We start from the raw sequence: 22,871 nt of genomic DNA, 5'->3' as shown, positions 1-22,871 counted from the left end.
GCCGGCGCATGCAATGTGGGATCCAACCTGGAAACATCGAAAAGATAGTGCGCAAATTATGGGACGTAGAGCGCTCCGGTATAAAACCAGATTGATCTGGCAACACCAAACATGTCATCAGGGGCTGGAGTCGCGTTGCGAGTATCTTAGCTAGTATTTTTGTGTCCAGATTGATCAGGAAAAGGGGCCTATAGGAATTGCATGCCGTGGGTGGTTTATCTTTTTTAAGCAGGGTAATAATCATGGCTTGTCGAAGTGAAGGGGGCAAACGGCCAGACTTGTGTGCTTCGCCATAGATTTCTAATAAGTGAGGAGTCAGGATGTCAGCGTATTCCTTATAGAATACGGCCGTGAGGCCGCCTGGCCCTGGAACTTTCTTATTCGGCAGAGAACGGATTGCCGTTTGAATGTATGATGCTACTATCGGCTGGCTATGGTATTCGTGATGGCCATCCGCGAGCCATGCGCATGCGATGTCCGACAGATAGTACGCAAATTATACCGCCCCCGCCCCCAGTCCTCCACGAAGTGCACATATCCGCGTAACATGTACGAAATTGTTCTGCTATGGCCTGGGGTGTGAAATGCTCCTCACCGCGCTCATCTATTATTCTCGTGATGTGCTGGTGTTCTGTGCGGAACCAGAGCTTAGCGGCAAGATTACCCATAAGCCCTTGCAGTGTGTCGCCTGGCAAGATATCTCGTTTTAGTTTCTGCCAATTTATTATATTTCAGGAGGAGCTCATGGATATGCGACAGTGTAGTTGTGCAAGGGGTTGTGGCATACTCCCGTTCCAGGCACGATAACTCCTGTACAGTATTTGTAAGTTGCCCTCTAATATCTTTTAAAATACAAACTCCCCTAATGGTCACATGGAAGGCCTCCCACAAGATGGCTGCGCTATCCACGGTGCCCATATTGGCATCGAACTAGTGAATGATTTATTTCCTATTAGTGTCAGCATATACAGGGTCCAGCAGGGCCTTTGACCTAAATCTCCAGGTAAATGGGCGATGAGTGTTAGTGGGTATGGAGGCAACTAATCGAACAGGGTTATAATCGGACAAAGTACGGGGAGAAAGTCTATCTGCGTAACCCAGGCAGTGGCCCCTTCACTTAACAACCAATAATCCAATCTGGACCAGCTGCCATATGCTGGTGTGACATGTGTGCCCACCCGCACCTCCCAGTGTCGAAGCCGCCACACATCCACCAACCCAAACTCCAGCATCGCATCTCTTATACCTTTGGCGACTCTAGGGGTCCGCCCACCCTGCTGCCCGGATTTATCCTTTCCGGGATCCAAATGAGTATTGCGGTCCCCACCCCATGGGTAAATCAAATTTACATTAATTCATTATTATATGTATATATCTCTTATATTTGTAGAATTGAAAGTCAAACAAAATAGAGCTTATTTATGTTTATGAATTTTAAGAAGATCTGATCTATAAATCGTCAATGTAATCTTGCAATGAAATAAATCCAAAAGAAAAATGTAAAAAATAAGAACATAAACATTAAAAACATCAAAGAGCATTTGGTAATTCATAAATACACAAACCTTTTCATACCAATTCATGCCTTTCACATGTAAGGTCTCAAGATCTATGATATATCTTGAGATTCCATATGCCTTGGTTTAGGTAACCTGTTCTCGAGTCTTGGATCCTTGGCAACACAATCTATTCCACAGTCGACTTTGTTAGGAATTGCCCACACATGTTCCAGAATTCTTTTTTTGACTGGGAATATTGTACATACCTTTGGGGGCAAGAACATTCATGATATAGCTAGAGCCGTCAGTATTGTATGTTATTCTTCAGGATCCTCCTCTTTTTCTTTCTTCTAAGTAACCCATATTGCAAAACATTGCTATTTTTCAAAGCTTTCGAATTGCCCCACACAAAGAAACCTGTGATTTGGTCCAGCCATTTCATAGCTAATAAGGCTGTCCTAATATTTGGCTAAGATGTTCCTGATGCATTTTAGATGAGCGCTGTATGTAGTTATTAGTCTAACAGCTTTGTCTGTCCTTAGCTCGGCTCACTTATGAGCATTGTCAAATATCATGGATTCCCTAATTACGGATATAGAGCCATATGTAGGTAGCATACAATTTACCACTTCTTAAATACCGAATTTTACCGATTCGGTATTTAAGAAGCGGTAAATTGTATGTAGGTAATCATTCGGTAAATATTACCGAATCGGAGAAATTAGGTAATTACCGAATCGGTATTTACCGATTCGTTAATGAGGCATACCTTCCCAACTGATTCCTATGAGCCTGGAGGCCCATAGGAATCAATGGGAGGTATGCCTCATTACCGAATCGGTAAATACCGATTCGGTAATGGGGGGAGCACATTCAAGGGTGGCAGGGTGTCACATTGACACCCTGTTGCACCCCTGATTCCTGCATGTGTGCACATGTGGCGGACAAACATGCCCTAAGGGCATGCATGTCTGCCACATGGCACTCTTTTTTCAGCAAAATATTGCTTTTTGCAATGTATTCGGTATTTAACACCAACCTATATTTGGTGGTAAATACCGAATTTTAATTCCTACACAACACTCATTAGAGTGTTACCTACATATTATTTCAGGATTCGGTATTTACCGATTCGGTAAAATTACCGATTCGGTAAATTACCGAATCCTGAAATATGCCCCCTACATAGCAAATGCCAAAATACCGGTCGGTAACGGGATAATTACCGAAAATCGGCCGTTACCGACCGGTATTTGGCTTCCTACATATGGCCCATAGTGTTTTGTGATTTCTTCAGTACTAAGAGAAGAAAACTTTTTGGACAGAATATTGTCATCATATCATTTTTTATCTGTTTATAATCATCAGTAGCAATACAGCTACCTTGGGCCCATAGGAGTTCTCCATAGAGGTTGCTCCTTTTAAGGCACATACAGTGGCTACTGTTGGCATGTAAGGTTGCAATACTGGCTGTTTGTTCTTGTATAGGGATGTTTCTTATTCATTACAGTTAGTTTCAAATCAAGGTATGTGCTCAATTGCTATCCATACTTAAATCCAAGTTCAATTTGTTCCTTTTTAGTTTTGTGCTGACATCTTGTTGTTTATCTGATGAACCTTTCCATATAATGAATATGTCATCCACGTAGCTCATCCTACTTACAATGCCGGTGCAATGCCAAACCTAAAGAAGATAAATGTTTTTTGGGTGCGTTTTGTGCAGGTTCATCAAACAGCAATTAAGTTATTTAGAAAACAAAAAATGCCTTTTGAATGGAAACTCCGACCTAGTCATAACTATATAGAGGCTATCGTGGACTCGGTCGTTCGTTTTTTTCAATGTTAAATAAAGATACAGCGTAATTGCCTGCAAAGTCAACCACTGCATTTTCTTACATTAAATAATTGCTAGGTAGAAAACCGATTAATATGGAGCACCAGCATTATTCAGTCACAAAAGACCACAGTAAAGTACACAGTGCAATGTTTCACATTACAAACCAGTTTATTCTCCACTCAAAGCATAATATAGCATATGTGCAAAAGATAAACAGCATTGATCAACACTTGTGTGCTTGATAGTTTGATCACTTTGTTCACCTGGGTGAAAAACAACATTAAGTCCATGGAACTTTACATTCCTTTTAATCTTGGCAATCAGTGATCATGGTATTAGCATCTAATTAGAATTCTTAAAACTGTAGGAAATCCAAAGCCCCATTTCAAATTGACCACTTTCGCTTTGGATTTGCTGTATTTAAGACACAATGAGAAAAAAGCTCTATGAAAGATAAAAACCTAAATATACAAGAATAAATATTTCCTTAATGTCTAAATAACAGACTACAACCTTAAACCAAGTGTAATGACTTTCTAAATAAAATACCAGCTGTCAAATCAATGTTGTATGTTGTGTCCATGTCAAAATGTATTACTGAATAATACATTTAAATAAAGTCAAAAAGTAAACCAAGGAACTGCCCGCTAAAAGGCTAACATAAAAGAAAGAAATTATATAAAGGGATATTGTTAACCAAAATATGTAGGCTTTATTTTTAAGTGTACAAGTGTGCATAACATGATTAACACAAGACAAAAGACTGAACCTATGATAATACATTTTTTGAGTTTTAAAGGAAATAGTTTCTTCTCTTAGGTTACCAAAAGTTTGGGAGAGTATATGTTTATAGTGTATTTTTATAGTGTATGTGGGAAGTGTAGTGTTAGGTATGAGGGCCGGAGGGGTCAGTCAGAAATTCAATTTGAAATCTTAGAACCATGAACAACATACATCTATCATTCACCAATTCAACACTTTGTCCACACATCGGGCTTTTTTACTTTGGTAATTTCCTTGGAATCACTATTTCCCTAGCAGTGGCCATCTTACACATGGACTACTACAGTGGATTTGTGGGGTCCACAGCAGAAAACATCTGCTTAATTCCCAAGTGACACCCCCTTAAATCTCAGGTTCAAAGGCTCGGGTTATATCAATACAGCATTAAACACTTGAATGGTTGCCAAGCACCACTTGCCGGTCACACAAGGCTTTGCAAGATTCAGCATAGTTAACTTTCCAAACTATTTACACCTTACCGACTAACCTTACCTACCACCAAAGGTTAACTTCCCGCCACCATCTCATAGTCTTTCTATTGCCATGCAGATGGTATGGAGTTAGTCACTGGACCAGCAAGGCTCCTGTCTCTGGAGTTCATTTCACAAATAACTGAAAACTTGTGCGTACACCAAAGTGTTTGGATTTCATTGCCTTTTCAACGTGCCTGCTGGTCACCTCCATAATCTACTGTGCTTTGATTCTCACACTGGTGGTATATATACGTGTGCTACAAAAACAAAATAAGTCAACTACTGCAAAGTGTTAACTTTTGGTTGATTTAAGAAATTTATTTTTTGTTGAATTCACAAATATGGCAATTGAAGGGCTGTCTTACAAATGAAACAACCTCCTATTCTACAAAAATTCTGACAGCTGCAATACTGCTTTATTCAGGTAGCCCGACTATGATGGTGACACTTTGGAACACTGAATATGGGCATGTGGCTAACCTGATGGCTGGGTAATTGTTGATCTGTGGAGGGATCAAGCAACTTACAAAATGAATACAAGGAGCACCACCACACATTAGGTGAACAACCACCATCCTGATTAGGTTTCACTAGTGGACGCAATACACTTCCTGCATCAACAAGAAAGTATTATAAACACCCAGAAGAACACTCTGCATCACCAATTCTGTGACATCATTAAAACCAACAAAGTGTACTTGTTTAAAGTAAGGTAAACAAAAGGTTGTTCCAGAAGACTACGCCCTGGAGAGTTCTCTAGGAGAAGATTATGAGATTATATTTAGACTTTATAACCGGGAGAAGCTGAAAACTTCCTTTTGCATTCGTTGATCTGATTTGCTCTTTGGTTCTCGATTATCCTATATGTCAGCAGGCAAACCCTCTACAGAGACAAGGTCTAAAGCTTTCCTTGAAGTAGAGCTAATAGGAGGAAGAGTAAAATCACTAGACGAAACACTGATAAGTAAGAGTTTTAATTAGAGCTTTTATGAAACTATGCATCCTTGAAATCTTCAGCGATGTGTCATTTAACATTTTAACCGATCGAAATTAACGTGCTAGATTAAATATTTTACAGTTTGAGAAACGTAAAATGGTCAAACTGCAGAGATCCAGGATGAAGCAAAGAAATACTGGTTCAAAAGTTATCAAAACATCAGTGAAAACTGAAATCAAGCCCGAGTGACTCAGACTCTCCTACCTTGATCTGGAGAAAGTCGCTGTTACCAGAATACTGGATGAAGTAATACTGCTACCATAAAGGGTACTCCAGGAGTAACAAGGGACAACACTGTCAGAGTTAGAATTGTTAAAAATACTGAAATATCTGGTGATGTATAATATTTTGCATTTGTAGTCCTCACTTTTATGCAGTGTGGAATTGTGTCAAGAAAGCAATTACCAAACTGCCATATCAGGAACATGGGAAGTAATCAGTCTGCCCTGAAGGTAATAACAATTAGAACTCAGCAGCCTTATGTGAGTTCTCACAGTTAATTACCTGAAACATCTTACTAAAATTCATAATTAGGTGACATGGATGCAAATTTATTTGAAGGTACCTTTCAGACAGCCTTGGAAGCAGAAGTGGGGGAGTTGGAAAATAAGGATGGGACAGATTCTAGGCTCCCCATCTGCAGCGGCAATTGAAGTCAGGCTTCGTTTGATTTAATTTAGATACTTACACAGGGTATATCTCATCACACGTCATCGTCTCTGGCGTACGGGAATATTCTCTTCCCCAAACTGCCTTTGCTGTAATGCAGACAAAGATATTTTCATTCACACACTATGCATTTGTCCAACCCTACACTAATTTTGTCAGGGAGTGTTCTCATACTTGAGTGAAGATCTCTCCTGGCAGATCCTATTAAATCCAAGACTGGCCCTTCTTCACCTTATGGAGGATCTGGGTGGGAATAGATTTTTAAAAAATCTCACTCCGCTTGGGCCAGACACTGGCCAAAAGAGATATTGCCAGACAATGGAAATGTGTGCCCTCCACTCCCCCGATCACTGATAGTATGGAAGAAGAGGATGGATTTTTGCACGGGGCTGGAAATATCAGTATACAGGGCAAGGGGCTGCCCCAAAAATACCTACAAATATGGTAGAGATGAGCAACATACAGGGGAATTGTGCTGCCATCAGCTCTGCAATTGCATTAGTTGACAAAATTAAAGCCTTCCATGGCAGAAAGACAACCACATAGAGACGAGCACTCTGGTCTAGTGACATGCAACAACCAGACTGAGAGTGTAGTATTCTATGTTACAGATGTGGGGTTTGGGTGGGGTGGACTGGGCTTAATGAATTTGTTCCCTTCATTAGTGTATTATGTTATTTATATTATTTGTCCACTGTATATTTTTATGTATATGGATTGTGTCAATTAGTGTTGATCTTCTCTGCAAACTACTAAAATATATATATGTTTTTTAAAGTGCAGCTAGGAGACATATTCAGCCCCGGTGCAAACGAACAGTGACCTCCGTGTGTTGTCAGGTACAGGTCCAATGCATATCAGAAGTGGCGATGGCTGTTCATCGTTTTATAATAGCTTTATATTGAGAAAATCTAATTTTACGTTTTTCAGGTCACAATTATTTTAAATAGGACCCCAGTCACTCTAAAATAATAGCTTGTTTATTAAATGATCACAAGAGCTAGACTTAGAGATACTAGCTGTGAATGACCACTTTCGAACACTTCTGCTTGAAGTTTAGTTCTGCACAAGTACAGTAAACGTATTCTGTTTTGGAAGAGCATTTCTCTTAAGAGGAGCTAACCTTTAAGACGAAAGCTGCAGATAAATTAAAATCCACAGATAAACAATCTAGTTAGATTTCCGAGAGAAGGGTGGATTCTCAAGGACTCCAAAAGCAAAATCAAATGAATGAGAACATGTTCGGCTCAATGTAAGCAGTGAATGTGCAACCACATTTTCACAAAGAAGGCACTTTAAATGACGTAAATTTGTTAAGTTTACATCAGTGAAAGTTATTTTCTATTTTACATAACTATGTCACATAATCATGACACATGACATTTGAGTGAGGTATCACAAATAGTGTTCAAGTGGTCAAAGAATTTCCCTGAGCAGTCAGTAAAGTTGAATAAAATAGACCGCAATCTCTCTTCATTTTTTTTTTTTTTAACTTGGACTAAAAAAACTAATTTAACTACACACCATAAACACGAAGTTTAACACTTTCTGGAACACCACAAGGTTAAAAAGAATGAAAAGGCCGCATAAAAAAATGAATCGAAATTTCATGTTAACCATCTTCTTGTTCCGTAAACATTCCAATTTCTAAACCTACTTTTTTAAATTCGTTTTGGTCCATACAGACATGGTTTTACATTATCTGAGACTCAATCACAAAATATTTTAGCTAAAGCAAATAAAAAGTATTCTACGTATATATGCAAAATGTAGGAATGGACTTGAAAAGTAATGGGCAAATCAGCCTGCCCACTGGACAGCAGACATAAGGCTACAATATCTCAATCCAATTCAAATGGAGTGACTTGCCCAGATATTGGAAAAGATGTAGCATTCTCAGCGATTCATACAGTAAATTGAGAAGATATCAAATTTGGAAATCCTGCATTTTGGCAAACCACCAATAACAATGCTATGGCTAAAACTGGCCATGATGATTTTGTTCAACATACCCATCAAGAATCTTTACAATCAAAACGTCACATACTGTAAATTTCTCAATGCAATTTCACACAAGATTTGCACATATAACACACTGTTTCACAGGTAATCAGCATAACTGGTTCCAACATAAGTAATTGTTCTGCAACAAAGTGTACCATAATTATTTGATCAAATGTCAAAGGAATTTTAATGGATACCTTTTGGTGATTGTTTTTTATATTGTATATGTAAGGCTCAAACAACGAATGCACACTGCAACTCCCTTTAGCATTTTTATTATCCTTCACTCACAATTCATCAACAGATGTATTGTTAATCTTCACAAGCGCACATTCTTCCTTGAGATTGCAGCCTTGGAGGAGGTCGCTATACTGCGCCTTCAGATCTTGGTAGGAAGCCACACTCTTACCAGAGTGGGGGAAGGGAAGCGATTTTTCGTTCAGCAGCATTTGCACTTGGTACTCTGCGTCGTGGCTGTGGACCTGCTCACAGTGGTATAGAACGAAGACCAGGTTGGATGCGTATGGCACAATGCGACCACTGCGGAACTTGCGATCACTTTGCTTGGCAAAATTGGTAGCGTTGAGCGGCTCTTCATCTTTGAAAAGACCCATGAGGACCAGCAGTGGTTGGAGGGTCTCAGCATGCCCAAACTGCAAAACCACAGGTACTGATATCGACTGGGAGCTACAGATGACAAGATCAATTAAAATATATATTACACAACAATGGAGAGCAAGATTTCGACAACAGTAGAATAATGCAGAGTAGTTAATCATTAGCAGGTAACAGGGAATGGGAGATAGAACATAGATAACATAAGAATGGCACATTATTAAAATGGTCACAGAAGCTAAAACTCTGACTGGCTACAGTCCCATGTACAGATCTTCATTTGGAATGACAAACTTTGAGGATACTCATTTTTATTGAATAACTCAGGAAAATTATAAAAAGGCCATTTATGGATTTTAAATGTAACCACCTAAGATAATAACCACAACAACAAAACTCGGTCTATAACTTTTCACCATATCTGCCATCAGCACTTTACTAATATATCAATATCAGGGAAACTGAGGCCCAGAGGCAACAGAATTCAACAACAACTCATTTATTTTCACAACATACGGGGAAACGGTGAGACTTGCTATCCCTTCAAAATGGTCTTCTCCTAAATAGTCAATGGAGAGTTGCAAAGGCATTATTATATCCAAAATAACTGGGAATGTTTAGACTGGAACGTCACTGGTAGGAGGTAAGAGCAAGGAGAAACAGATTGGACTGAACATAGATGCTGCTAACATCAAGGGCCCTTATTACAAGTACAGAAGTCCATAGGACCGCCGTACTCGTGGTGGCGGTCCAACCACTGCCCCATTACGATTTGGGCAGTTGGACCACCACGAGACCGCTGGGATCAAGGATACCGCTGCGCCGGCAGTCTGGAAAGGCACAGTAGTATGCTGGAGGTGCCGAAGCCAGCACCACCACGCATATTATGATTTGCCTTTCTATCGCCCTTTTCATGGTGGTGAGCCCCCCATGAAAAGGGTGCTGGAAAAGCAACTAAGTTGGCCCGAACAGGGCCCCCTGCCGCTCCGGAGTCTGGGGGTGCGTGCAGAGGGTCACATGTTATGCCCCCCTGGAATTGCACCCCTGTTCTTGCATGGTGTGGCATGAAAGCCACACCATGCAGGAACGTGCAGTCGGCGTTCTCACGGCCTCTGAGACTAACATACCACAACCGTGAGACCGCCCCCGCACTGCCCACTGCCATGGATTACAATCGTAATTCGGTGGGCGCACAACAGTTTTGGAGGTCCTACTGTTGGCGTGATGGTGGCGGACTGACATGAGGACCGCCAAAGTTACAATAAGGCCCTAAGTCTGTAGGCAACTGAGCGGGTGGGGCAAAGATGGGGGGGGGGGGGGTCACTGAAGAACCAGTAACACAACATTAATCTAAAGGCCACAAAGTATATAGTAGTGGTGTCAGGATTGAAAGTCACAGAGTTCCCTTGAGGATGCAGGTATTTCTGTATCCAGGTAAGTTATAATGCACCAAGAAAGCCACCTTGAGGAAGAATCAAATAACAATCTGTAAATAGTGTCTGATGCTCCATCCCACTATTTCCACCCCCCCCACGCAGCTGACAGTGCTACAGGTTTCAGTGCCTCCTTGACTTTTTTTACAACATTGCTTCCAAATGCCCATATAAACCTGCAGCTCCTATTTGCTTGCTTGTACCTTCTTACACTGGTCCTTTTGACCAGTCCAGAAACCTTCACTCCAGCACCAACAGAAAGCACTCCCTTTGTCCTCACCACCCTCAAATCCACTGCGCTATGAAAGAAGCTTTTACTAATTGACTTAGTGTCCATTACCTCTCATAACAAGCCTGCATCCAGCCAGTCTTTTATGGTCTACAATGTGCATGGACTATGTATAATATTGTACATTCTTCTGTCCTCCTGCGCCCCTTCGATCAACTGCCTAACCTTCACCCATTGAGACAATGTATGGCAGAAAGTCCTCTTTCATAAATCTCTTTTGCAATACACACCCCGAAAAATGTTTTTTTCACAATGACAACAACAGACCATGTCTAGGTGTTTTAGCAGCCCAATAAGCAACACCCAGTGAGCTAGTCATTAATCTGCCTCGAACATAAATGGCCATACTTCAGCGATTGATAGGTATCCAGAGTTTACAATAAAAACAGTTATCACCACAACAAACTTCATTCTTCACACAAAAACATGAGATAATGCAGGAAATACTATAGTTAGAGGCCAACATAGTCAAGAGTCCAGAATTTACTGAGGAGGAGGAGCAAAAACTTGACACAGCAGATGGTTTCTGTAGCTAAGAAACCACATAATGATTCAGACTATTTTAGGGAAATCACATTTGAATAGATCTTCCACACAGTCAATAGTATCAGGGAAAATATGACACCGACACCAGGTTCGATATAATCCCTGTAACATTAGTGGATACATTGAGCCTGCATCAATTCCACCATCAAGTCTCCTGGGTACAACAAGCTGCTCAACACAAATACTGTCATGGACAAATGCTTATTAAAGGCTCCCCGCACTTTGATCACTTCAACAGGTTCCTTCAGGATACACCAAAGACCATTTATCGTTGGCAGGTACCCAACCAGAGTCCACGATCAACATAGTGTCCGAACTGAGAAACCTTACCACTACAGGTTAAGTCACAGCTCAAACCTGATCACTTGGTAGTGATTGAATTCTAAAAGTAGGTCTCGTCAATAGATATTAAATATGAAAAAAACACCCTTCATTCCAATAACAAGCACTGAAAACTAGTGCCATATATTACCATTACCAACAGCTTTCTAAGCAGCTCCATCACCACCTTTGACGAGCATCTCCCAAGGAACTTCAAAAAGTATGGTAAAAAATAAACAGCCTGTTCCTCGCTCTGCCTTGGGATCTTGCAAAAAGGGTTGAGAAGCATATATTTTTAGGTTTGAGTAAAACAACAGCCCAGGTACACATTACGTAGCTGCCATCCACAGGGATACCTAAAACACCAAAACTAATTCCTTGATTATACGGTGGTCCCTAGTAACGTCAATTCATGTACCTTCCTCATTATTGTAGAGTTATGTAGGTTTACAGATTACAATGCCCTACTCCAGAGACTGCAGTCATTCAAATAACAAATCTCTGCTAATGGAAGGCGCCATCTGTAGTGAAAAGAGCCAAAATGAATGACCCATTTGAAAAGCTGCTAGCTTTGGGCTCCAACTATAAAGCCAATAATTCCAATGTACACAACTGACTGCATGCGAAGCAGAACTTCTAGTCATACCACTAAGACAACAAACATTCATAATGTTGCCTAATCTATTTCCAAATATCAAACAAGACACATCAACTATGTTTCCATAAAAGGGTAGAACTCCTATCCATACTAGAAAAACAATTCAAGAAGGGTTCAAAAAGATTTATTAAGCAGTCTGGGTAGATCAATCAAATGACTTAGACTCTGAGACAATGTAGTTACCAGTCTTCTGCAATTTATCTAGCCATATTTAGATTTTTTTTAAAACAAAGCGGAGGACCAAGTCCACATTTAATTGTTCAAATGGCTAAAATAAATGGAATCTCTTATTGGAACATTAGTGGCACCATAAAACATAGTCTAAAGTCGATAAGATGGACCATGAGACAAAGGAGAGGCCACAAAGTGCCTACGAAGTAGTAATGTTCCACCACAAAGAATCAGGGTACTCAATACTAATTGTGGCACATAATATTTTAAAGAGTGTGAGTGTTTCCTGAAATTGGGATTGGGCATGGTTTTTTTTTGTTACTAAATATCTGCTTCAAACAGTGCTATGGCCAAGGAAGCACGAGTAGAATGCAAATTCCCTGGGCTCCGGCCATCCACTCTGAATCCCTATTAATCTTGGACTTAAAGGAGGTATCCAGCACCTATGAAGGAACGAGAACAGTATCATTTAGTGGGGAAAGCGATGTGATCCTTAAGGACTACTACAAGCCCCAAGATGTGAGATTAGCAGAAGTGGAACGCCACTGGTTCATCAAGACAGCACATAAGATAGCGGGTGAAACTGAAACTAAGGTAGCCCACCAACTACAGAGAGGAGCAGGCCGTTGGAGGCAAAACGCAGGCACCTGCAAAGACACACTGAAGGAGGGGGAGTGCTAAAGTGAAGGAAGGAAGAAACTTTCAGAGCACGGAGTTAATCACCAAACAATACAAGATGTATTTGTCTCACAAAAGCAGAGGGGCCCGGCTAATTTTTCCACTGGAAACATACCATACGATTCAAGAAGCATTGAAATTGTAATGCAGAAGAAAGGGCAACTATTCACTACTGGCTATACCTCATACTCTAGCTGTGCACTGTTGAGGTGCGCCATGGAACCTCATTCATGGCCAATGAAATCCACACTGATAGTGGAGGGCAGTTTGTACTGGTCAGAGGTAGGCTAGATAGAGTAGATGTTGTACTAGGGAGCATCTATGCCCCAAACACAGACTAATTCGCATTTCATGCAATACTGATAAAACGATTAGCAATGAGACCACTGGTGTTGGTTGGGGACAAGAACGGAGTGCTAGACGAACACCTTCAGGGCTTCTGCCCCCTTTTGCTGGGCCCACAGGCGGTGAGTGTGGTCCATGGGCTAACCAAATGAATGGGAAACCTGGGCCTAAGAGGTAGCAGTCACCGGCCGTTGCACTAAATGGAAGTGGGCGTTAAACTGATGGAGCAAGAGAAGACAGCGCTTGATAAGATGCTAAGAGTAGTGGAAGAGAAATCTAAATTAGTCCATTCCAACCAAAAATAACTATCTGATAAAACTGAGAAATATGCAATAATTCTTGAGAAACTGTGCTGTCTGAAACATCAGTATGAAATGGTATACGTTTGGGCTTCTGCTCACCTGCTTAATCACACCAGAGTTGGAGACAATTGGTGACACAGGTCAGGACAGCAGAGGGAAAAATTGGGTACACACAGGCAGATATCAATACAGCCTTGTTACACTACTAAGTAAAAGTATAAGTGGGTCACCATAAAAAGACTGAAGCAGGGATCAAATCAAACTTTTCTGCACCTTCAGTTACTGACCCAAGCACTCAAGTAAGCCCCACTGAATGGGCCGAAAGCGATGATTGTGCTCACTGATTTAGAATGGGCCTTTTACTCACTTTGCTGGCAGTATATGTTTACAGTGCTCAAAGGACAAAATTCAGAATGATTGCAGTGGTTATCATTGATGTACACAAACCTAACTTCTTGGGTCGGGACAGAGACAGCGATTTACCAATGTTCGAGGTGCTCCATTATAAGCGCCACAGATGTCTGCTATCCCCTATGGTGTTAGTACTGATTGTGGAATTATTCACAAGTGTGGTAAGCTCAAAGGAAAGGGGATAGGTGTGAGGCTGTCGTATGGAGCACATGCCATCTCGTTTTGTGTGATAGATTTTTTTTTGTTTCTATGAGATTGTTATAATGGGATGAATTTAACGACCGATTCCCAGTAGAATCTAAAGATCGGGCTTAAAAATTGGCAAAAACGTTTCTCCACCTGTTCAACCCCATGATTGAAACAGAACCCCCCCCCCCCACAGGTGCTGGACCAAAGGAAAGCAAGAGAGCCACATACCATTTGTTACCTGGCTGTAAATATCTGCCACAATGAGACAGACCAGAACTGGAGAGCAACACTGCACACTTTTTCAGCTACACAGATGTCTGGATAACACTTCCCATATTTATTATGGGTTGGATCAACTTAGCTAAAACCATGTTGCTCTCGAGGCTACTGTTCTACTTTGTCAACTTACTGGTATGCCCACGTGTTATGTTTTTTGCAACAACCCAGACTCCATCTTAACAGACCGGTTTTGAGAAACTGGTATGCACAGACTTAAATAATTCAAAATGCCCTAGATGCGCACAGGACAATGCAGGTTTCTTACACATGGTATAAGGGTGTCACGGTTAACTCAATAATGGAGAAGAGTCACTTGGAGAAAGTTTTGAGAAGAACAAACTTGTTTGTGCCATAGGGATGCTTGCTGGGCCTAGTTCCACACCCAATGAGAAAAAGTGGCAATAAATTCCTCGACCTTGCACTGCAACTTGTATAAAAGAGCCATAGTAATCTTGTGGCAGTAATCTGAGGGCCCTCCATCTAACAACGCCAAAGAACAGTCTAGACATGGGCCTTGGTTAAAGTTTCACACTACGTAGGGAGGAAAAGAAGTCAGCACAGGTACACGATAATCTCACCGTGGCATGAGGAAATAGGGCACGATCATCCAGAAGAGTAGTTATTAGATACACAGCAATGCTCACAAAGATCATGAGAGCTGCTGGTGAAAACCATTATCAAACATTAGACAGATTACCGAGATGAAAAGGGAGTGAATAAGACCTAGGCACACCACTCACATACGAAGGGGAACTGGAAGGTCATGCAACGGAGATGTGCGACACCCTAATTGACCCCCATCCCATATACAACAAAACAGGGTGTGGGTCACTCCTGACCCAGACAAGAGTGCGTGTGTGTGTATATAGGAGTGCGTGCGTGTGTATGAGAGTGTGAGTGCGTGTGTATGAGAGTGTGAGTGTGTATGAGAGTGTGTGTGTGTGTATGTATGAGAGTGGGCATGTATAACCCACACTATGGGAACCGGTCTGGTCCTCAGTGTGGGTAAACCATGGAAAAACCTGACAAACACAATCTTTGTGAGGACCGGTGCATTATGAGGACCGGTCCCCGTAGCGTGTTTAGGTACTTTCGAGCGAGTGTATCAAAAAACAAAAAGTGCAGTTAGGTTTGCTTCGGCCCGCTTTATAATCTTCCCTACTATCAAGGCACGCGTGGAGTTAGAATAGTAATTACACACTTCGTCACGGGGTGTGTGTGTGTGAGTGAATGTGTGCGTGTGTGTGTGTGTGAATGAGTGAGTGAGTGAGTGAGTGAGTGAGTGAGTGAGTGAGTGAGTGAGTGAGTGTGTGTGTGTGTGTGTGTGTGTGTGTGTGTGTGTGTGTGTGTGTGTGTGTGTAAGAGTGTGTGTGTGTGTACAGTCGGGTCTCCTGGAGCTGGCACAATTTCTAGTAGTCTCACAAGTACAGTCCAGGTTTGCTCGAAATGTAATTTTCTTCTGCATGTATGCTCAAGTTCAAAATTTTAAAACTGCCAAGAGAAAGTTAAAGTTTATGAAGGCAACAGAGGAAAGCGAGTAGAGGTGCCAGAGTCTCGTGGAAACAGAGGGGAGCAGCCAAAGGTCACAGATATCAAAGTCACAGAGCAGAAATCAAAAAGCACACGCAGCCCAGTAACTAAGAGGGTCTGAAAGTGGCCGGAGGCTAAGGCCACAATCTTCAAAAAAAGTTTACAAAAGTCGTGACGTCAACAGAATATCCAAACTGTCTTTAACTGGTATCTGTACTGTTGTGCGCCTAAGGGAGGCTGGATGATGGCACACAGCTTTCAACCCATGGACTGAACTCCCCTCTAACTTTAACTGAACTATCAGAGGACAAAACTAATCCTACATCAAAATAACCCGCCCGAGTGGTACAATTCAGAATGCCATGCCACAGGAGCAGGACACAGCAAGCCCTGGGTCAAAATCATGGTGTCTTGACATGGTGTGGACCCTAAGGACCTTTCTACCAATCCGACACTAATAAGCAAACTTGGGAAGGGCAAAGGAGGTTGCAGTTCCTATTTCAAATAAACCTTTACATGCCGCTAAACCTAGCAACATTTTTGAGCACACACCACTATGCAGTCCAACTATAGAAGGCTGGGCTTACCAAGGTGGCTGCCTTAAAAGGACTTACAAATGTATATGGCACGAAACTGTCGCACTTGATATGGTAGCATGGACACATCTGGGTTATAAAATGGAGAGATGTGAAATGTTACCAAGTCACTAGCTCAAACATAAATATGTAAAACCATTGCAATGTAAAACTACCAGATCTATGTCAAGATGAAAAATAACCAGCGCAGATGGGAATATATATACACACACTGTAGTTTTTAAACTTGTTGCGGTATTATTGTATTCAAAATCTTACAACGTATTGCACCCACCTCTTCTCTGTTTGAAATTAAGATTCCGATTAGGTTTGGGTCATATGGGAACTTGGTCACATTCAACTTGGAAATTTAAGTTTTCAACTGCTTATGTTCCAAATCAAAAACATGCAGTCCGCTTGTTCTGGCAATTGTACGAATCCAGGTGCTGAAGGAGACTTTATCTAAAAACATACATATTCTATCATTTGAATGAGTTTTTAAAAAACACGCCAATACTTGAAAGATCTAGACAAAAGAAGATGTTCTGTACTAAAGGTCCGATTTCAAATAAGGACTATACTAAACTAGGTGTACTGACCAGCAACCGGTCAAACCTTGGACTAGAAATGGATTAGAAAAATCTCCACCGGTCTTAGAATAGTCTCGTTCACAAGCCTCTTATGCGGTCTCACGTGAAACCACATTTACTGTTAATGTCCCATGCATTACAATATCGTCACAGTCCACGACTCATGAAATCCAATATTTTGCGAATCTCGTCACTGCGGCTCCTTTATTTTCTTACTATGCTCTCAGTGACAAAATGTTAAACGCACACAGGACATTTCCATCCAAGGACCATGTACCATCATTTAAGGCAGAAAACTTGAGCAAGACAACATCTGAATTTGAGACGCCAGACCTAGCTGAGCAAAAGTTAAGAAATCATCCCCGTCTCCAACAAGTCTGATAATTAGGGGTTAGATTTTGAAATAACACTCCAAAGCAATATTTGTGGGGGAAGTACTTACCTCTGCTTCCAGGATAGAAATTACAGGAACTGAAGTAATAATGTCCAAGTCCCATTAACTAACAGTTTATTTTAAGAGGTAGACATTTCCAGAGGGGTCTGCAGTTTTCAATTTCGACCTAGTATTTGTTTGCCGGGACCCTCCCATCTTTCACCATGCTTTGAAGGAATCATTCTGCACAGGGCTGCTCATGGAAATGTCATTTACTTATTGGGATGCCCACTACCCGAGTAGGAATGAGTCCTGCACTTCGATGAACCACCAAGCATATCAAATGTGACTGTGGATCTTAACGCTAGCTTTGATGTATCTCTCCAGTTGGCTCATTGTCAGTTCCACTTGGGATGTCACTTTCACTGCAAGTGGTCATGAGCGTGTGGTCTTTTGAGCATATGATTCTTCTCAAGCCAGTGACTTCATCACAGCGCTACAATCCCAGGGGTTTGCGAGGCAAGCTGTATTCAGGTAGGGTTTTGAAGCTCTGCCCACTCTCCGCCCTTATTTTTCATTGGCTTGTGTCATTGTCCACTGTAAACTGTGGCTGTTTATTGGTCAATAGGCTTAGTAGTCCCTCCTCAGTATCGCCATGTCTCATTTTGAAACCTCCCACGGTGACACCCCCTGTTACGAGTGCGGTTCCTCAGTAGGCTTTAATTACAGCCTCTGAGCACTATTTTCTCAAATAGCTTTGTCTTGCCTGCTTTTGCAGGCAGGACACGCTCTCACCCAACACTTAAAAAAAAAATTATAGCATAAACGCATTTGCAATGCAATAGGTCTCGTATTTGCGAGTTAAAGCTATTGGCATTGTAAACGACAATGCCTTTTATTGAATCGGCTTTAAAAACAAGACATTGTCATTTACAATGTCAATAGCTCAAACACTGGTAAATGCGAGACCTATTGCATTGCGAATGCTTGTTGCCTCTTCCTGGTCCCATACCACTTCAGTACTGCCGACTCAAACTCAAGATTTTCTCCCATTTCATTGTCCAGGTTTTAGCGCTCATATGAATATGCAAGTAATTGCCAAGGTCTGTGTAAACGACATTTAAAATGTGTAACTGCATGTTCAAAAATAAACCACACAGAATGCTGTTCTGAGACACAGCATGGAAACCTACAAACGGATCCCTCCAAACCAGACCAGGCCATTCTTAGTCTCTGAAAGCAGGCTGGGCCTACTGAACTACCACACATTATTATTCTACGCCAACCACAGACAACAGTTTAGGAGCCATGGTCGTCTGAAACTCTCTTCAAGGACTGCAGGAGACCAGAAAAGAAAGAGTTGAAGAAGGAACACACATTTGAACAATGATCGTGCAATGTTTTCTCTCCCATACCAAATTCTGGCCTCCCTTCTATTCAGTGCTGCTACCACCGGCCTGTGCAAAATACGCGAAGAGAGACTCCACAAGTGGATTACGTTACAAATCCCAGCACTTCTGTAAGGCGGGCCCTGTTCACAGGAGTATATGTTTCATCCTGTATTTGTGTTCAGAACAAATCTTTTATTTGTGTGCTTCTTAAATGTTAAAATATCTTGAAATAGGACGACTGAAATAAGCAAGGCCCCTGCGAACCATCAAATTACAGTGGTTTACGCTGCTTAAACCCCATTGAACGAACACTCAATTCGCCACAACGCTGGCATCATGTGCATAAAGAAATAACAGATTATGCAGAAGGGACGTAGTAAACATATGATGCAGCTCACTGAAACTCCTCTTAGCTGATTTGCTTTTGTTTATTGAAAGCTAAAAAGATTTTCTGCTCGGGTGACATTTCGCCGTGAGCTCAGTTTACTTCATTTACCTGAATATAACAATACTCTGCAGGCTTTCTGTTTTAAATAACACATCCCTCCATTCCCAAAGAAGCTTGTATGTTCCATGGATTGTGACAACTTGAGGGGCAGAAGACACAATGTGCCCAAAATCGAGAGCACACGCTATACATATATCTTTCTATAGACCAGGATCTAATATCAACAAAAAATAAATATCTTACATGTCGGCAATGTCACTTTATTGGTACTCATTCACTAATCAAAGGGCCACGGCTCTGAGGGGCTTGGGAGCAGACAGGGCCGACCACTAAAGAGTATTAGTTTGTACACCTAGATGTGTTAGTATTAACACGCAGGCACAAACTTCAGGAACTGGCAGGGACCTTTATAAAATGTTCACAATTTACACGCTTTATGTGTAAGGGGGCTTTTAAGGGCAACATCTTGAGGACTGTCCGATCGAATTCATGCAGCTCTACAGCAAAATAGTTGTACAGAGACCTTGTTACCAGAGAAATCTTGCTGATAAACTGTGCAAACATCTTCCTAATATGTCTAGACAAACCTATCTGCTCCATGTCGCCAAATTATCAATGGAAATCTTCCCCACTGCTTTAATTCTGTTTAGGTCTGGGTAGAAACACTTTAGCTGTCTCACTAGCTGAAATAGTATTGACAGAGATAAAGTGTGGTAATGGGCCAGCCCTTCAGCCACTGGTTGTTGCAAGTGTCTTTCTCATAGCAACCAGCCAACATTCATCAATGGTTAGTTAGAGTGCGGTGTTTTTCATTTCGCACCCTCATACAGCAGTTTGATGGACAGGGGCGGCTTCTTCGCTAAGGCGAAGCGGCATCACCCCACTGCCTTTCAGCACTGTAATGATAACCCGAGGTTATTCCAATTTCCTTTTTCCATGCTGAGGCAGTTTTGGCCGGTGGGGCTGGGCGGCGCAGAGGAAGGAGTGGTGTGCACTCTCGAAGTGCCCATGACTGTTTGGTCCGCCGTCTTGGGCCAGCCCCACCGGCATGCGCACCTTGCATGTTGTCTACCCAGGCTGCATTACCGCATTACAGCCTGTGTGGAGAACATGCCCAGTCTCCCATTACTGGACTGGGCGCAAACCATGATTGGCTAAGGGGAGCCTGGGTGCTTGCTGCTTGCACAAAAGCCAGGAAGAGGATGGAGGAGAAAAGGCGGCCAGCCGACAGGCAAGTGCTTTTTTTTTTGTCAATTAAACCCCCCTTCCCCACCTCATTACTGCTTCATAGGAGCAGCCACTACTGTTGATGGGCCAGATTTTTCTGTAAGCCATGCTATAGATGGAGGTGTGAAGTGGGCGGGGCTATGATATTTTGAGGTTGCTTTGATTTCTAAAGATACAAAACGATAATATGTTTCCCTTTTGGTTTCCTTTGGATATTGCCCCAGAATCGATGAGGCAACAGAAATCTGGGTTCTTAGACGGGGCAGAAAGGAGGAGGTGTCATGTTAGCAGAAGGGAACAGGTTGCAAGAAGAGAGTTGTGATGTGGGGTGGAGCAAGGCCAGGATGGGCTTCAATGTGACTACTGATCTAAACACTAGATTCATTTCAGAGATTACATTCTTCGGTCTTCCCCTAGAGCAGGCCCGTGTGACAGTAGACGCCACAAAAAACTTCTGTAAACATATATTGAAATCTAAAGAGGAAAAGTCTACTGATAATGAAGGCATAACAGACACCCCATTAAAGTTTTAAATTATTGACATACACTTGAGATGGAAAAAAATCTGAGCGCAGTTATTTAATGGCGTTTTTCTATCTTCAAACCAAAAAACATTCAAATTCAACTTGTAAAGGATAGGGTAGCGGGCGCAACATACTTTATCAGACATGGTCTCAGACAGTGCTCCATGAAGTACATTTTTTTCTGTTAGGGTGTCAAGTGCTGCCAAGGTTAAATTAATTCTCTGCATTTAGAACTTGGTTAAAGTTTCTCATGGAATTCAAGAACGTTTGAACTAAACAACTTGATTTCCAGCTTACCAAACAGCAGTGCCGGACTGGCCATAGCCGGCATCGGACGTTTCCCTGGTGTAATGGAGGGGTGTGGGCCTGTTTTGTGGCCTTCCGGGCCAGTTTTGACATTGGGGGCCGGTTTTGCAGCAGTGCTGCAATATTGGCCCCCTGTAACAAAAGTGGGAGCAGTGCTTCTTACTAGCACGCCCCCTAACCACCCCTCCTCCCCCCCTGACCGGTCGAGCAGCAATAAGCCAGGGCTGGTTGCTATTCCCAGGCCAGCCATGACAAACAGATACTCTACACGCTTCTTTGCAATATATACATTTGAAATATTAGCCAGGAAAATAAAAGAGGCAGAAGCTGTGTATGACCTTTCTGGTTGTTATGTTTGACCAGTTAAGAAACAGTGTAGGTTACTGTACAGGTGGTGCTATATTGATGTGTAAGGTGCATGTGATATAAAATGTATGGTGCTTAAGTTGGCAATGAGGGTGATTGTATGCATTATAGGTGGCTGTGTGTGATGCAGTTTGCACGTAAGTTTTAGGTAACAATGTGGGGTGTGATAAATGCTATGATGTAGGTGGTGTAGGTTTAGGGTTTTGTAGGTGTACAGTGACTGTTGAAGGTATAGATAGCTTGTGTTGGTATAACTGGCGGCACAGGAGACAACGCGTAGGTCGACGTTTAAGGTCACTGTGCAAGGTGGGGCTCCAAGGTGTATGTGGTTATAATTATAAGTAATATAGGAGTAGGGAAGGTATAGGTCCTATTGTAGGTGGTGGCATAGGGTTTTGGTGGTTATACGAGGGCACGTTGAGGTGGAGCTTGTGTGAAGGGGATAGGCTCTACTTGGTGTTTGTGGAAGGTGGCGGCGTTGGAGCCCCACCCACTACCAGCCCTGCCCATAAGCTTGCCTAACACTACAGCCACACAAGGCACACCTCAATATTTCTGAACAAGTATCAGAGTTCAATTCCAATATCGATATGCAGTAGGGCATGGCACACAGCAATGTGAAAATGTGATGCATACCATACCTTATTTCCTTATGCCCCACTCTACTAATTCCAAAGCACTGGCTTGTCACTGTAGAAAAGTGGATTACTATTTGGAGTGGATAAGTGTTCACCTCAAAGGATAAGGTCACCACCAATAGATGTTCCATAAATTGATTAAATAAACCTGTGCTCAATCCCTAACAGCATGGCACAAAGCAGTTAGGTTTAACTCAAAGGCATTGTATCAAATATTTAAGCAGTGGATGCAAAGTAAAAGTCACATAAAACCCATTTTAAAATAAAGAAAAACATTTTTTGAGGGGAAGAATATCACAATGATGACAACAATCTAATAAGGGGAACCGGCGATATGATTTTTTAAGGATTTTAAGTGAAAATAGCACAAAAAGCACAAAGCTCCAATGATAGTCTATGGAAGT

General features: G+C 41.8%; 1 protein-coding gene across 1 annotated transcript in view; it reads right to left on the bottom strand.

The window, feature by feature from the left end:
• Positions 1–3,485: 3,485 nt before the first annotated feature.
• Positions 3,486–22,871, bottom strand: part of MINPP1 (multiple inositol-polyphosphate phosphatase 1) — a 197,751-nt gene continuing 178,365 nt past the window's right edge. The window contains exon 5 of the mRNA XM_085605525.1: positions 3,486–8,949. Within this exon, the coding sequence (XP_085461651.1) occupies positions 8,550–8,949 (400 nt within the window). The 3' untranslated portion in view covers positions 3,486–8,549. The remainder of the gene's footprint in view (positions 8,950–22,871) is intronic.

This window comes from Triturus cristatus, chromosome 1_2 (assembly GCF_964204655.1).
Source record: "Triturus cristatus chromosome 1_2, aTriCri1.1, whole genome shotgun sequence".
In the NCBI taxonomy this organism is placed as follows: Eukaryota; Metazoa; Chordata; class Amphibia; order Caudata; family Salamandridae; genus Triturus; species Triturus cristatus.
This window is presented reverse-complemented; position numbering and strand designations above follow the sequence as displayed.